The 16,575-nt window shown below is 57.5% G+C and overlaps 1 protein-coding gene across 19 annotated transcripts in view; it reads right to left on the reverse strand.

Moving 5' to 3' along the window:
* Nucleotides 1-11,978, reverse strand: part of DYSF (dysferlin) — a 74,085-nt gene extending 62,107 nt beyond the window's left edge. For 6 of the 19 annotated variants that reach the window (XM_086887926.1, XM_086887921.1, XM_086887919.1 and 3 more), the window contains exons 1-17: nt 9,719-9,908; nt 8,200-8,255; nt 7,597-7,688; nt 6,470-6,575; nt 5,679-5,793; nt 5,403-5,596; nt 4,818-4,946; nt 4,660-4,722; nt 4,490-4,540; nt 4,382-4,412; nt 3,907-4,022; nt 2,999-3,125; nt 2,638-2,741; nt 1,659-1,727; nt 1,516-1,559; nt 1,323-1,405; nt 54-95 (exon numbers count right to left, since the gene is read on the reverse strand). In XM_086887926.1, coding sequence (XP_086744052.1) covers nt 54-95; nt 1,323-1,405; nt 1,516-1,559; nt 1,659-1,727; nt 2,638-2,741; nt 2,999-3,125; nt 3,907-4,022; nt 4,382-4,412; nt 4,490-4,540; nt 4,660-4,722; nt 4,818-4,946; nt 5,403-5,596; nt 5,679-5,793; nt 6,470-6,575; nt 7,597-7,688; nt 8,200-8,255; nt 9,719-9,812 — 1,516 coding nt within the window. In that variant the 5' untranslated portion in view covers nt 9,813-9,908. Of the gene's footprint in view, nt 1-53; nt 96-1,322; nt 1,406-1,515; nt 1,560-1,658; nt 1,728-2,637; nt 2,742-2,998; nt 3,126-3,906; nt 4,023-4,381; nt 4,413-4,489; nt 4,541-4,659; nt 4,723-4,817; nt 4,947-5,402; nt 5,597-5,678; nt 5,794-6,469; nt 6,576-7,596; nt 7,689-8,199; nt 8,256-9,718; nt 9,914-11,851 lie in introns of those variants that run through there. The other 13 variants (XM_086887933.1, XM_086887931.1, XM_086887928.1 and 10 more) reach the window with 7 other exon arrangements.
* Nucleotides 11,979-16,575: the final 4,597 nt, after the last annotated feature.

A 16,575-nucleotide genomic window follows, 5' to 3' on the forward strand; every position in this document is an offset into this window, starting at 1 on the left:
GTACAACCAGTCCCAGGAGGTGCTGGAAAACTGGGATGTTACTGGGAACGTACGGTCCGAGGGTTTCAGAGGCTTCACGGGAACAGGAAACTCATCTGAGGCACAAAGAGAGGGAGAGAGGTTGGGAAAGGTTGGAAGAGGAGCATGGAAAAGGGATGGAGATGGGAATGAGGGTGGAGATTCCCACGGGTTTTAGTGTGGAGAGACAGAGAGAAAAAGTGAGAGGTTTTTTAATGGAATCATAGAATTATGGAATGGTTGGGGTGGGAAGGGACTTTAAAGCCCATCCAGGTGCATCCAGAGACACTTCCCACTATCCCAGATCATTCCAAGCCTTGTCCAACCTTGGACAATTCCAGAGGCTGTGGGATTGGAGCAGGATTGGAGCTTCTCTGAGTGGCATTCCCAGGCATTTCCTTGGTAAAATCCCAGTGGTGGGAAGGGAAATGACAATCCTGGATCCCCTCCATTCCCATCCTCCCTCCCAGTCTCTCTCTCTCTCTCCAGCCCATCCCAGGATCTGTGCTGGGATTTGGGAAGAGGGGACTGGACAGTGCCAGGGGTAGGACACGGGTGGAGCCTCTGGATCGTGTCCTGATCCATGGAATCACGGAATGGCTCGGAAAGACCTTAAAGCTCATCCCATTCCATGGGCAGGGACACATCCCACTATCCCAGGGTGCTCCAAGCTTTTTTCCAATGTTTTTCCCATGTCCCTACGGCTCACGCGGAGGTCACAAAGCCAAGTGCGGAATTCCCGCTGGGATCGCGGATTCCATGGAAGCGCTGCCAACGGGAAAAGCTCATGCACACAGAAGCTCCAGGCCCTCGGCAGCTCCAAAGCCGTGTCCCAAATTCCCACCCTCCCACCTGGCACCAGTGACAGTGATGGTGACAATGACATCCGGCTGAGCCCTGACGTGCCTGGGCATTCTGAACCTCAGAAAATTCCCAGGATTTGGAGCAGCACAGGCTGGATGGAAATTCCCAGCCTGTAACAGTCCCTAAATGTCACCTCAGTGGGGCCACAGGGGGGGCGTGGCCCCTGCCAGCAGCGGTGCCACCATGGGTGTCACCAACCTCCAGCACCCACGGGCCTGCATCCTCCATGCCCCATTCCCAAGAATCCACCCAATCCCAAAAATCCTGAGGGGTTGGAGACATCCAAGAATGGGGCACGGCCTGGAGTGACCCCATTGCACGTCCCCAGGAGGGGACGGTGACAGCTGTGACGTCCCCAAAGCCACCACCAACCTCCAGCCATGCCATGCAGCTCCTCCAAGGCCATGCATCCCAAATCCCGGCCCGCTTCCCGCCCTTACCCTCCAGCTCCCCTCCGGGGGCCGAAATCTTGGACATTCCGAGGAAAGCGGTGCCGATGACGTCATTGTGCGTCAGACGGTCCCTGCGAGGTGACATCGTCACTTTGGGGACCGCAGTGGGGGGGATGTCCCCATGCCCTTCCCTCTGCTCCGGGCACTGGGAATTCCACTGGGAATGCCCTTCCCCGCTCACCAGTCGGTCACACGGATCCTCATCCGCTCGCACATGGAAGGGAACTGGGAAAAGGGATACGGGAAGAGGGTGAGTGGCACTGGGGACGGCGGGAGGGGACCTCGGGGACACCGTGAGGGGACCTTGGGGACACCTGCGCTCACCATGGCCGGCAGCGTCAGGCACTGGTTCCACTGGGGGTTGGCGTTTTTCTCCAGGATCCGGGAGTACAGCTGGAATGGAGGGATGGGAAGAGGGAAAAGTTGGTGTTGTCCCAAGAAAGCGGCTGCTGGTGCAGTTCATGGAGTTGGGAAACCTCAGATTCCTTAAAATCCAGCCTTGGATTCCCAAAAGCTGAGGTTCACGTTGCCCCAAATCCAGTCTCAAATTCCCTAAAATCCAGTCTCAGATTCCCTAAAATCCACCCTCCATTCCATGGGGTTCCTAAGCCCCCCAGCACAATATGTTTTGGATTTCCCAGGTCTCTTCCCACCTTGGGATCAGTAGGATCACGTTTGCCCCATTCCAGGAGCAAATTTCCCCATTCCAGGACCGAATTCCTCCATTAAAAGACCAAATCTCCTCATTCCAGGTCCAGGCTTGGGGATCCACAGGGAATGTCCCACTGCCATCCCAGCCCTGAGGATATCCTGGTGCCATCCCAATCCCAAAGATCTGGGTGGGAATGTCCCACTGCCATTCCCAATCCCAAATTCCTGGGGACCCTCCCGCTGCCATTCCAGCTCCAAGGACATCCCACTGAAATCCCAATCCCAAAAATCTGGGTGGGAATGTCCCACTGCCATTCCCAATCCCAAAGACATCCCATTGAAATCCCAATCCCAAAAATCTGGGTGGGAATGTCCGGCTGCCATTCCATCCCTAAGGACATCCCACTGAAATCCCAATCCCAGAGACCCAGGAGGTCTCTGGATCTCACTGAAATCCCAATCCCAAAGATCTGGGTGGGAATGTCCCGCTGCCATCCCAACCCTGAGGACCATGAGAGATCATCCCACCGCCATTCCCAATCCCAGGATCATCCTGCTGTTATCCCATCCCCGGGAACACCGCACTGCCATCCCAATCCCGGCTTCCTCCCGCTGCCATTCCCAGGATCCCGGCGGATCCCGCTCCACTGACCGTTTTCCCGGCAAAGCTGACTTCCACGAAGGGATCCACTAGGTTCTTCTTGTTGCTCTCGAAGCCGAAGATCTGCCGGACGTTGTCCATGACGGCGTCATCCACTGGGAAAAGAGGGAGATGCCAAAATCCATGGAATTCCGCGGCATCCGGAGGGTCCCAGCTGGGGATGAGCATTCCCATGGGGGAGACGCTCTCCAGGCGGGAAAAGCAGGGGGATAAAACCAGTTTGGAGCGGTAAGAAACCTCTCCCATAAAACCGCCCGATATCCTTGGATTGAGAAACGGATCTTTCCCTTCTCCAGGCCGTAATTCCCGCCTGGAATGTCGCAATTCCGAGGGATCCAAAGGAAAAACCTACTCTGGGGCAAATCCTCGGCTTTGAAGATCTTGAGGCAGAACTGGGCCCCCCTGAGGGTGACCCCAGTGGGGCGCAGCAGATTGGCCTCGATGTCCTCCTTGTCCTCGGCCGACTCCTTCTTCTCCAGCTGCGGGAAGAGGACAACGGGAAAAGTCACCCCGGATTCAGGAATGAGCAGGAAAATCCCAAATGAGAGAGGCTGGGTGGATTTGCCGTTCCTGGGAGCGTTCAAGGTGAGGCTGGAGGGGGTGTGGAGTGACCTGGGATAGTGGGAGGGGTCCTCAACATGGAATGGGATGGGATGGATCCAAACTCAAACCATTCCAGGATTCTGGAGGTCCTCAGCTCTGGGAGAGCTGGGAATGTTCCCCTGGAGAAGGGCAAAATGCAGGGAATGCTGAGAGTCCCTGCAGGGGCTCCAGGAGAGCTGGAGAGGGACTGGGGCCAAGGGCTGCAGGGCCAGGAGCCAGGGAATGGCTTCCAGTGGGAAAGGGGAGATTGGGCTGGGATCTTGGCAAGGAATTCCTGCCTGGGCTGCAATTCCCACATTTCCCATGGCTGCCCCTGGATCCCTGGCAGTGCCCAAGGCCAGGTTGGGATGGACTTGGATCCACCTGGGATGGTGGGAGCTGTGCCTGGGTGGGAATGGGTGGGATTTAAGTCCCCTCCAAACCATTCCATGATTCCATAAGAAAATGCAGCACTTTTCCCTCAAAATGGGGAAGATCCAAGCTGTGGCTTCCCTGGGAATGGTTGTGGGGATTGGTGGATGTTGGCTGGAATATCCCAGGGCTGGAATATCCCAGGACTGGAATATCCCAGGGCTGGAATATCCCAGGGCTGGAATATCCCAGGGCTGGAATATCCCAGGGCTGGAATATCCCCCCATTCCCAGCTGGAATACTCACAGGAGCTTCGTCTCCAGGCCCCAACACGCAGGCGCTGACCTTCAGGTAGCCCTTGGCTCCTGCGGAAAAATCCTCCGGATCCGAGAGGAGCAGCCACTTCCTGCGGAAAGCGTGTTCTGCGGGAAAACGTGGGAAACCGGGAATTAGTCCCCGGATATGCAGGGAGGTCAGGGACGTTCCTGGATGAAAATCATGGAATGGGATAAGGGAATATTTCAGTTCCTTTCCAAAGAAAGGGATCAGGGAAGAGTCCAAATTTTTTTGGAATTCCCAGAGAAGCTGTGGATGCTCCATCCCTGGAAGTGTCCAGGTTGGATGGGATTTTTCCCTGGATGGAACTGGATGATCCAGAAAGTTCCTTCCCACCCAAACCATTCCAGGATTCCAGGATCGTGGATACGGGGTTCCTCTAGGGAAGAGTTGGGATGCGTGGGCGCATTTCCCGAAAAAAATGAAGGAGTTTCCCGAGGCTCACTTGGCTCGGAGTAAACGGTCTCCACATCCATCTGCGGGATTAAAGGAAAAGGAGATTCCAGAGTTCATCCAGAGCGGGAAACGCCGGGAAAAGGGGATCTGATCTTACCCGGAATTCCCCGATCACCGAATCCGTGCGGAACGATCGAGAATCCACGACCTGAAAATGAGGGAAAACAGGGAATCCGACCCAAATCCTGCCGGGATGGGGGATCCTGGTGAACAGGGGGTTTTTCCTGTTCAGGAAAGGGGAGAATTCCAGGTTTTCTCAACACTCACTGTGAGGAAAATGGGAGCATCGAACAGCTCCGACGGGGAGTCGAAAACATTGAAGAAAAAAGTCTGTGGAAAACCGGGATGAGGATGAGTTATCCCAGTTTCCCCCTGGAGCTCATTCCCACATCCCAGGAATCGTTGGAGCGGGAATTCCCGCTGACCTCATCGAAGAAGGGGCTGTTCCCTTTCCGGATCCGCGTTCTCCGCGTTTGTCCAGCCACCGTCACCTTCACCACCGGCCGGATCTGGATCCCGGGAAGCTGCCGGGCCTCGATGACCCTCACCCGGATCTGGGATGGGATGGAGGACAGGGAATTAGCGGGATGGGAATCACCGGGATCATCCCATGGGATGGAGGAGAATGAATCACCAGGATCATCCCATGGGATGGAGGACAGGGAATCACCGGGATCATCCCATGGGATGGAGGACAGGGAATCACCAGGATCTGGGATGGGATGGAAGGCAAAGAACCACTGGGATCATCCCATGGGATGGAGAATGAGGAATCATCAGGATGGGAATCACTGAGATCATCCCATGGGATGGAGGAGAATGAATCACCAGGATCATCCCATGGGTGGAAAGCAGGGAATCACCGGGATCTGGGATGGGATGGAAAACAGGGAATCACTGGGATTTGGGATGGGACGGAGGACAAGGAACCAGCAGGATCATCCCACAGGATGGAGGACAAGGAATCTCCAGGACAACCTGCAGGATTTGATGGGAACACCTCATCCCACCTGGAAGTCCTGCGGTTTGTTGGATAACGGTTTTTTGGGAGAGCTCCTCCTCCTCCTCTTCACCCCCTGGATGTGATTCCCGGGCGGTTTCTTTGGGAATGAGGGTGCCTCCGAGCCAGGTGCTCCCGAGGATGCCGAGGGCTCCGTGTCCCCCGTGGCCTCCGGATCTTCCGTGTCCTCCTCTCCGGCCGTCTCTGCCCGGCAGGAGAAGGGAAATGTGGGATTTGGGAATGGGTTTGGATTCCAAAATCCGGGATGGGAAGGGGTTGTGGTTACCGGTGACCGTGTCCAGCTCGGCAGCAGCCGGGGCCGGCTCCGGAGGGGCCGGAGGCGGGAAAAGCGGGATAGCGCCTGGAGGGGGGATGTAGGACACCTGCAGGAACAGGGAAGCCTGGAAAACAGGGAATGAGTGTCAGAGAGGCTGGGATGGGAGAGCTGGGATCAAACTGTGAGGGACAGGCTCAGACTGGGATTGAACTGGGAGGGAAGGGATTCAAACTGGGATTGAACTGGGAGGGACAGGCTCAGACTGGGATCAGACTGGGACAGAAGGGATTCAGACTGGTTCCAAACTGGGAACCCCAACTGGTCCAAACTGGGAGCCCAAACTGGGAGCCCAAACTGGGAGCCCAAACTGGGAGCCACAACTGGTCCAAACTGGGAGCCACAATTGGTTTGCCATGGCTCATACTGGTCCCAAAATGGGAGCCCCAACTGGTCTCAAACTGGAAATCCCAACTGGTCCAAACTGGGAGCCTCAAGTGGTCCCAAACTGGTCCCAGACCGGGAGCCACAACCAGTCCCAAACCAGGAGCCCCATCTGGTCCAAACTGGGAACCCCAGCCGGACCCAAACTGATCCCAGACTGGGAGCCCAAACTGGTCCAATCTGGGAGCCACAACTGGTCCCAAAGTGGGAGCCACAACCGGTCCCAAACCAGGGGCCCCAACTGGTCCAAACTGGGAACCCCAACCGGTCCCAAACTGGGAGCCCCAAGTGTTCCAAACTGGTCCCAAACTGGTCCAAACTGGTCCCAAACTGGTCCGAACTGGTTGCCAGGCCCTCACCCCGGTGCTCTCCTTGCGCGAGTCCAGCAGGGGGAGGCTGAACGAGGCCGCCAGGCTGGGAGTGCCCAGAACATCCCGGAGCGGCACCCGGGATTCTCCCAAAAACCTGCAGGAAACAGGGAGAGGGCTCAGGGCTGATCCAAGGGCATCCGAACCATTCCTGAGCCACGGATGGGAGTCTGGGAATGTTCCCCTGGAGAAGGGCAAAATGCAGGGAATGCTGAGAGTCCCTGCAGGGGCTCCAGGAGAGCTGGAGAGGGACTGGGGCCAAGGGCTGCAGGGCCAGGAGCCAGGGAATGGCTTCCAGTGGGAAAGGGGAGATTGGGCTGGGATCTTGGCAAGGAATTCCTGCCTGGGCTGCAATTCCCACATTTGCTGGGGCTGTCCCTGGATCCCTGGGAGCGCCCAAGGCCGGGTTGGATCTGCCTGGGACAGTGGGAGGTGTCAGTCGGAATCTTCCTGCTCCAGGATCCAGGACCCTCCTCCCGTTTTCCCGTGGCTATTTATGGGCACCCAAGAGTTGGAGCAGCCCCAAATTCCAGCTCCTTTGGATTTCAGCCCGGCAGCAATTCCAGCCTCGGCTCCAGCCCTGGAATCGGGATCCTTCCTGCCCAGGCCTCATTCCCAAGCTCCTATCCCTAAAAATAAATCCCTTCCTCTGTTTTTTCCCTTTTCCAAGCAGCTCTCGCACCCCGTGGAGCCGGGAAAGGCCTGGAATCACCGGAATCCCGGCATTCCTCACCCAACAGGAGCCCCCGATCCATGGGGAACCCCTGGAATGGGGGGCACCGGGATCAGCCGGAGGAAGGAAACCGGAGGCTCCGCTCCCACCGCCCTTCCCGGCACTGCCGGCGCCTTGGGAATGATCTTGGCAGCGCTTCCCAAATCCCGGCCAAGTGTCCAAAGTGTCCATCCCCAAACAACGACCCCCCTGTGTATTCCCGACCTTCCAACGCTGGAATTTCCCCTCGGATTCCGAGCAAAGCAGCCCAAAAATGCGGCTCCGGCCTCCCACGGCCTCCCCCGCTCCCACAGCGGGAATCCACGGAGTCCGGGAAGAGCCGGGTGAACCCCGGGATTGGGAAAAGGGAGAGGGGGTGGTGTCCGGCTCCGGAATTTTTCCCCACCTGTTTCTTCCCACGGTTTCATGGTCCTTGACCACCACGGTGAGCTCGGCATCGGGATCCAGCGGGATTCCCTTCAGATCCCACTCGAATCCCTGGGGGAAAAAGAAGAGGGAGAGGTCGGGATCAGCACCTGGAAGTGGGAAACCCAAGTCTCAAAACCCTCCGGAACCACGGCATTCCCAAAGTCAAATTTCCCGGCAAATCCACCGGGAAAAGTTGCCTCTGGAAAAAGTTTTCCTTGGCCATGGATTGCTGGGAAGGAGCAAATCCCAGGAGCTGTTCCAGCCCCAAATCCGTGCCCGTTTTCCCACCAAGTTCCCTATTTTTATTTCTGTTTTTTTTGAATTTTGGCCCATGGGAGCACAAGGACAGGGTTGGAAGGGAAAAGGTGCTGGAAAAATTCCCATTCCATAGAAATTCCTTGTAACCGAGTCCGGATAGGACCTTGATGGAAGAGGGAAGAGATTGGAATTCTGCCTGGAATTCTGGAGCAGACAGGGAATGATCCTGAGTTTTCCATGGGGAGGAAGCTCCAGGGAATCCCCTGAGCTCGGGGCCGTTTTCTGGGAACAGGGTTGAAATCCAGGGACTGGGAATTCTCACCTCATTCCAGACAGGATTGACGTTGTTCTTGATGACCTTTGTCCTCTTCTTGACACCTGGAAGGAGAAAAACCAGGATTGGGATCTTCCTGGGGATCGGGAGCTTCCCAGGGATCAGGATCCCGGAATGAAACTCTGGGGCTGAGCTGCCAGGGATTCCCAAAATTCCCTGGATCAGCCTCTGTTCCCTGCTCCCAGCTGGAGCTGAACTTCCAAGAATTCCTAGGAAAATGATTGAATCCCGTTCCCTGCTCCCAGAGGTGGCTGAGCTTCCAGGGATTCCCACAATTCCCAGGATCAGGATCCAGCCCCATTCCCTGTTCCCAAGCAGGGCTGGGAATGCAGAGATTGGATCCGGGATCCCCCTTGGAGCCCCAACACTTCCAGAATGGAAAACGCTCTGGAAAATCCCATGGAATCCCTTCCTTGCTCTGCCTCAGTTTCCCCAGGAGCATCCAAAGGTTTCCAGGGATTGGGAATTCGGGGTGGGCGGGAAGAGCCAGGGGAGATCCCAAACATTGAATTCCCTCCTTTCCCAAACCTCGAGGTTGTGCCTCAGTTTCCTCAAAAAGCCGCATGATGGGGAATCCCGGGATTCCCCCAAATCCAACATTCCCGATCCTGGGAATTCTCCATCCCTCCCCACCCCCTTGCCAGAGCCACGCCCCCCTCATCCCTCCTGGAATGTCGCCGCATCCCAAGGGAGGGACCCCCGCGGGAAGAGGAAAAGGAAAAGGCCAAACAATGGAGGTGACTCAAATCCCGGGAGACTCCGGGATATTCCAGATATTCCCGGTTTTCTGCTCTTCTCGCACCGCTCAGCGACTCCTTCCCTGTTTGGGATTGGGAAGAGCCGAAATTCCCGGCTCTGGGAATACGGAAAACTCATCCCGCTGTTTTTCCTCATCCAGAGATTCATTCCCATCCCATTCCTGATTTTTGGGGGTGTTTTTTTCCCCCGGGATTCAGAGCCCTGGAATTGCCCTGGATGAGGATTCCATGGAAAACGGAGCTGCCGGGATTCTCCAGAGGGATCCCGGTGGGAATGGGATCGGCAGCACCCCCATCCCAAACGGAAAACCTGGATCGGGAGCCGCTCGGCCTTTTCCTTCATTTTTGTTAAAAATGGGATTTTTGTCCTCATTTTTTTCGAACTCCAGGAAAATCCCAGGGCGGCGCCATCCTGAATTTTGGGAATTTTGGGAGTTCAAACCCCTCCGTTTTCCCAGGAAATCCATTCCTCGGGAATGGGATAACCCCCGCTCCTTGTGGGATTATTCGCATCCATCCCAATCCAGAATTCAAGGATTTAAAGGGACGGAATTCCCGGGGATATTCCAGCGTGGATTTAAAAACTTTGGGATCAGGGAAATAAAAGCGGCAAAGGGAAGGATTTTCCAAGGAGCTTCCCAGATCCCAGATTTTCCTGGGAGCTGCTTCCAAAGCGGGCAAAAATATTCCAAACCCCTCTTCCTTCCCAAATAATTGAATAAAAAAAAAAGAAATCGGGATTCCCTCACCTCGGAATGTCAGGCTGGCCACGGGATCGCTTTGTTTATCCCGCTTTTCCAGGTTGGGAAGTTGGGAAGCCCTTTGGAGGAGGCAGCGGAGCATGGCCGGGATCGGGAAAGCCGGGATCGGGAAAGCCGGGATCGGGAAAGCCGGGATCGGGAAAGCCGGGATAAGGATCCGCTCCCATGTCCCATTCCCACCCCCTTTTCCCGGTCCGGCCCTTCCCGGCGTGGGAACGCCCCTGGAGAGGCTGGGAAAAAACCGGGATGGTGGGAAGGAGAGCTGGGATTGGGGGGAGATGGGAAGGGCGGGAGCTGGGAATAAATCCCTGGGATTCGGGGAGGCTGGAATTCCCAGGGATTTGGGAATGCTGGGAAACCCCGGGATGGGGAATAGATCCCTGGGATTCCAGGAATGCTGGAAAACCCAGGGATGGCCGAACACCATCCCGAATCCGGGAAAACTCCAAAACCGGGATTTGAGAATGCTGGGAAGCTCAGGGACAGGGAATAAATTCCTGGGATTCAGGGATGCTCCAAGTTCCAAGGATACCCCGGGAGCGGGATCCAGGGAATCCGCAAATCCCAGGGATGGGGAATCAATCACCGGATCCAGGGAATCAGAGGCGGGAAATGAAATCCTTGGGAGCCAGGAATGCTGGGAATATCCAGGATGCCCAAACACCGGGATTTGGGAATGCTGTGAACCCCGGGGATGGAGAAGAAATCCCTGGGATCCGGGGATCCCGCAATTCCCAAGGATGGGGAATTAAATCATCGGGAATTCAAGAATTCCGGAAACCCCAGGGATAAACTGGCACTGGGATTTGGGAATGCTGGGAGCCTCAGGGATGGGGAAGAAATCCCTGGGATTCAGGGATGCTGCGAGGCCTGAGGATGACCCAGCACAGGGATCTGGGAATGCTGCAAATCCAAGGGATGGGGAATGATCGGATCCCGGGAATGCTGGAAACCCCCAGGAAGCCCAAACACCGGGATTTGGGAATGCTGGGAATAAATCCCCGGGATCCAGGGATCCCACAATTCCCAGGGATGAGAAATCAAAACATCGGGATCCAGGAATTCTGGGAACCCCAAGGATCCCCCAAACGCCGGGATTTGGGAATGCTGGGAACCCCAGGGATGGGGGGAAAAAAAAAAAAATGCCTGGGAATTTCGGGATCCTACAAGGCCCCAGCTCAGCGATGCCAGGATTCGGGAATGCCACAATCCCGGGAACACCAAACTGCCAAAAACCTGGGAATTCGGGATGAGCGGCACCAGCAGAACACCGGGAATGCCACACCCACACCGGCAGAATTCCATGAAAAACCAGGAGCGCTCCCTCACCCAAGATATCCCAAAAATAACAAATCCCGCTTTTCCTTAAAATAAAAACATCCCAATCAAGCCGTGACGTCACCGCCCTTTGTGTGTCCCCCCCCCACCCCCCCCCAATGTCACTTTTGTCCCCCAGCGGTGACACCGCGAAAGGACCCCGGGAAAGGGACACGATTCCCGTTATTCCCAAATTTGGGATCGTCCCCCTTCCCCCCTCCCGCACGGAAAATCCCAAAATATCCGCGGCGCCGCTCGGGGGAGCGGGGGGGGCTTTAGGGGGGTCCCCAAATGCCACCAGGGAGGACCCGCGGCTCTTCCAACCCCATCCCAAATTTTCGGGCCAAGATTCCTTCCAAAAAAATCCCAAAATTCCTCTAAATCCCGTTTTTTAAAAAATTTTTCCCCCCCTCTCCTCTGGAGTTTCTGGAATAGGGAGGGGACACCAAAGGTGGGTGGCGGCGACAACGGGGACAGCGAGGAGCGGCGGCGCTGCCAACCCCATCCCAACCTTCAGGGCGGCCAAAATCCCCTTCAAATCCCCCAAAATTCTCCCAAATCCCGGGGTTTTTTTCTGTTCCCTCCCGAGGAATTCACACTTTGGAATGGGGAGGCGACACCAAAAACGGGGACGGGGGTGGCGGGGCGGGGGGGGGACCCGCAGCCCTTCCAGCCCCATCCCAACTTTTAGGATCGGGCGTGGTCGATTTCTCCCTCCCCCCCACTCAAAATTCCCCCAAAATCCCCCAAAATTTTCCCAAATCCCGTTGGGGTTTTTTTTGTCCCCCTCGGGAGCTTTCCCACCTTGGAATGTGGAGGAGCAGTAGGTGTCGCTGATGTCGCTGTCGCCTGTGAGGACATTTTCGGCCCGCAGGACGAAGACGCGGAGCATCGTCCCCTCCCCCACCCCTCTGCATCCCCCCCCCCACCGCTTCCCAAAAAAAAAAAATCCCGGGATTTCCCCCCCTCCCCCCCTTTGGGCTCCGCCTCCCTTAAAGGGACGCGGCCCCGGGAGTGGGGGAGGGGCGGGGTTGGAGCGCCACCCCCCCCTTGGGGACATCGGGTGGGGTTTTGGGGTCCCTGCAGCCCCAAATTGTCCCCAAAGCGGGAATTTTGGGGTTCCCGCCCCCCACATTGCCCCCAAAGCGGGAATTTTGGGGTTCCCGCCCCCCACATTGTCCCCAAAGCAGGAATTTTGGGGTCCTCACCCCCTCCTTTGGGGACATCGGGAGGGATTTTGGGGTCCCTACAGCCCCAAATTGTCTCCAAAGAGGGAGTTTTGGGATCTTCATCCCCTCCTCTTTGGGGATATCAGGGGAATTTTGGGGTCCCCACCCCCCCCCCCCCATTGTTCCCAGGAAGAGAATTTTGGGGTCCCCATCCCCCTTTAAGGACATCAGAGGGATTTTGGGGTTCCCAACTCCCCCATTGTCCCCAAAGCGGGAATTTTGGGGTCCTCACCCCCTCCTTTGGGGACATCTGGAGGGATTTGGGGGTCCTTGCAGCCTCAAATTGTCCCCAAAGAGGGAATTTTGGGATCTTCGTCCCCTCCTCTTTGGGGATATCGGGAGGGATTTTGGGGTCCCCAACTCCCCCTTGTCCAGAGAAAGGGAATCTTGGGGTCCCCACCCACTCTTTGGGGATATTGGGGGGGATTTTGGGGTCCCAGCCCCTCTTTGGGGACATTCGGAGGGATTTGGGGGTCCCAAACTCCCCATTGTTCCCCAAAGCAGGAATTTTGGGATCTTCACCCTCTCTTTGGGGCTATCAGGGGGATTTTGGGGTCCCCACCCCTCCGTTGTCCCCAGAAAGGGAATTTTTGGGGTCCCCATCCCCCTTTGGGGACATCAGAGGGATTTGGGGGTCCCCAACTCCCCATTTTCCCCAAATCAGGAATTTTGGGGTCCTCACCCCCACTTTGGTGACATCGGGAGGGATTTTGGGGTTCCCAACTCCCCCCATTGTTCCCCAAAGCAGGAATTTTGGGGTCCCCATCCCCCTTTGGGGACATCGGAGGGATTTTGGGGTCCCGACAGCCCCAGTTGTCCCTAGGGAGGAAATTCTGGGATCCCCATTCCCTCCGTTTTCCCTGGGATGGGAATTTGGGGTTCCCAGGCCCCTTTTTGTGTCCCCAGGGGGATTTCGGGGTCCCCACCCCCCTTTATGGGATTCGCATTCCCGGTGGGAACAGCTGGGAATGGCCCCGCCCCCGGCTATTTTTGGGAATTCTTTCCAGCCCTGGTCCTTCCCAGAAAGCGGCTCCGGGAGATCCCGCCCCAAAGTGGGATGGGATCCGGATCCCCCTTTTCCCTGTTTTCCCCCTGATCCCATCCCCTCATTCCCGCTTTTCCCTCTTGGGGTTTATCTGACCCCATTCCCGTTTTCCCTCCTTGCGTTTATCCCATTCCCGCTTTTCCCTCCTTGCGTTTATCCCATTCCCGCTTTTCCCTCTCGGGGTTTATCCAACCCCATTCCCGTTTTCCCTCTTTGGGTTTATCCAACCCCATTCCCGCTTTTCTCTCCTTGCATTTATCCCATTCTCATTTTTCCCCTCTCAGGGTTTATCCAACCCCATTCCTGTTTTCCCTCCTTGCGTTTATCCCATTCCCATTTTTCCCTCTTTGGGTTTATCCAACCCCATTCCCGTTTTCCCTCCTTGCGTTTATCCCATTCCCATTTTTCCTTCTCTGGGTTTATCCCTTCCCATTTTTCCCGGCCCCAAATCCCAGGATGGACCACAACCCCAAACCCAGGACCTGCCGGATTTGGGGGATATTTGGGATCTGGGAGAGGTCAAAGTCAAGGGCACCCATGGGAATGGGAAGGGCCAGCGGAGCGTGTCCCCAATCCCAGTGCCAGGAGCGTGTCCCCAATCCCGGTGCCAGGAGCGTGTCCCTAATCCCGGTGCCAGGAGCGTGTCCCCAGTCCCAGTGCCAGGAGCGTGTCCCCAGTGACAGTGCCAGGAGCGTGTCCCCAGTCCCAGTGCCAGGTGTGTGTCTCCAAACCCTGTGAGCATCCCCAAACCCTGTGAGTGTCCCCAGTCCCAGTGTGTGTCCCCAGTCCCAGTGCCAGGAGCGTGTCCCCAATCCCAGTGCCAGGAGTGTGTCCCCAGTGCCAGTGCCAGGAGCGTGTCCCCAATCCCAGTGCCAGGAGCGTGTCCCCAATCCCGGTGCCAGGAGCGTGTCCCCAATCCCAGTGCCAGGAGCATGTCCCCAATCCCAGTGCCAGGAGCGTGTCCCCAATCCCAGTGCCAGGAGCGTGTCCCCAGTGCCAGTGCCAGAAGCGTGTCCCCAGTGCCAGTGCCAGGAGCGTGTCCCCAGTCCCAGTGCCAGGTGTGTGTCTCCAAACCCTGTGAGCGTCCCCAAACCCTGTGAGCGTCCCCAGTCCCAGTGTGTGTCCCCAATCCCAGTGCCAGCTGCATGTCCCCAGTCCCAGAGCACATCCCCAATCCCCGTGTGTGTCCCCAATCCCGGTGCCAGGTGCGTGTCCCCAAGCTCTGTGAGTGTCCCCAGCATGAGTGTCCCCATGGCCGGTCCCCTGAGATGTCCCCAACACCTGGGCCATCTGCATGTCCCCAACACCTGTGGCTGTCCCCAACACCTGTGAGTGTCCCCTCAACATGTGCCACCCGTGTGTCCTCAACACCTGGGCCACACGTGTGTCCCCAACACCTGGCAGTGTCCCCACAGCATGTGCCACCTGTGTGTCCCCAACACCTGGGACTGTCTCCATGGCACATGCCACATGCGTGTCCCCAACATCTGAGTGTGTCCCCAACACCTGTAACTGTGTGCCACCTGCGTGTCCCCAACACCTGGCAGTGTCCCCACAGCATGTGCCACCTGCGTGTCCCCACCTGTGACTGTCCCCAACATCTGGGAGTGTCCCCAACACCTGGGAGTGTCCCCAACACCTGTACCATGTGCATCTCCCCACCCATGCATGTCCCCAACATCTAGGAGTGTCCCCATGGCATGTGCCACCTGCATGTCCCCAACACCTGTGTGTGTCCCCAACATGTGCTACCTGTGTGTCCCCTTAACGTGTGCCACACCTGTGTGTCCCCTCAACGCATCCCACCTGTGTCCCCTCAACGTGTGCCACGTGTGTCCCCAACACCTGTGCATGTCCCCAACACCTGTGTGTCCCCTCAACGTGTGCCACCTGTGTGTCCCCACCACCTGTGTGTGCCCCCACCACATGTGACTGTCCCCAAGTCCTGAGCGTGTCCCCACAGCGTGTCACACGTGTCCCCAACACCTGAACAAGTTCCCAGCACTTGAGTGTCCCCATGACAAGTGCCATGCTTGTTACCGCCTGTCCCCAACATGAGCACATCCCCACCATGTCCCCACCACCTCCGGGTCCCCGTGTGCTATCTGTGTGTCCCCAACACCTGGGACTGTCCCCACCACATGTCCCCACCCCCCGTGCCACCACCCCCGGCCGGTCACGGTGTCACCCCCGTCCCCACGGGGGTCACGCGGTGTCCCCAGCCGCGCTGCCACCCCCGTGTCGCCGCTCGGTGTCCCCGCTCCGTGTCGCCGTCCCCGTGCCGCTGCCAGCTGTGCCACCTCCCCCCCCCGCGCTGGCACCGCCACCTCCTCATTAACCTTTCTTGATTAACGCAATTAATTCCAGCTCCTCCTGCGCTCATCCCGGCGCGCGGGGGCGGGGGGAGGTGACAGGAGGTGACACCGCAGCTGGAGGGGACCGGGGGCGGGGAGGGGACACGGGGCAGGGGCAGCTCGCGCCTTGGAGCATTCCCGGGATTCCCGAGGCTGGGGGTGGGGACATCACCGCCGTGGGGACAGCGGGGTGACACGGGTGTCACCATTCCGGGAGTGACAAATCCCGGGAGTCCCGGCTTTTCCACGAGGTCTTTAATTCCCATTCGGGCCCCCGGCCACGCCCTGCGCCACCTCCGCGAGGGGGACATTGTCCCCAAGGGTCACCCCCCAGCCCGGGGCGGGGGGGACACGCGGTGACACCGAGAGGGGACAGACACGGAGGGGAGGGACACGAGCCACCCCCGATGGGGGAAAAGGGGGAATTGTTGGGAATTCTTCCCGTTTTATGTACAAAATTCCCAGTTGGGGGTGGGGACAGGGACACCCAGGGACACCCAGGGACACCCAGGGACACCCAGGGACACCCAGGGACCTCCCCCCGCCCTGTGGTCAAAATAATTCCGATAATTAATATTGATAATAATGGCGATAATTAATGGCAGGGGACAGGGACCGCGGTGCTCCCCCACCCCAGGTGGCACCAGGATCCTGATCCCGGACAGGCAGAGATCCGGGATCTGGGATTCCGGGAATCGCAGAGATCCAGGATTCTGGGACTGGATTCTGGAATTGTGGGTGAAGCTCCGGATGTGGAGTGGGGAGAGAGCCGGGAAAGGTGAGGGGAGCCAAGTCCCACCGGAGCATCCGGCCTGTCCTGGGGTATCCATCCCACCTGGAATATCCATCCCACCCGGAGCATCCATCCCACCTTGGACTATCCATCTCTCCTGGGAGCAT

This window comes from Cyanistes caeruleus, chromosome 5, assembly GCF_971803275.1.
Source record: "Cyanistes caeruleus chromosome 5, bCyaCae1.hap1.1, whole genome shotgun sequence".
NCBI classification, from domain to species: Eukaryota; Metazoa; Chordata; class Aves; order Passeriformes; family Paridae; genus Cyanistes; species Cyanistes caeruleus.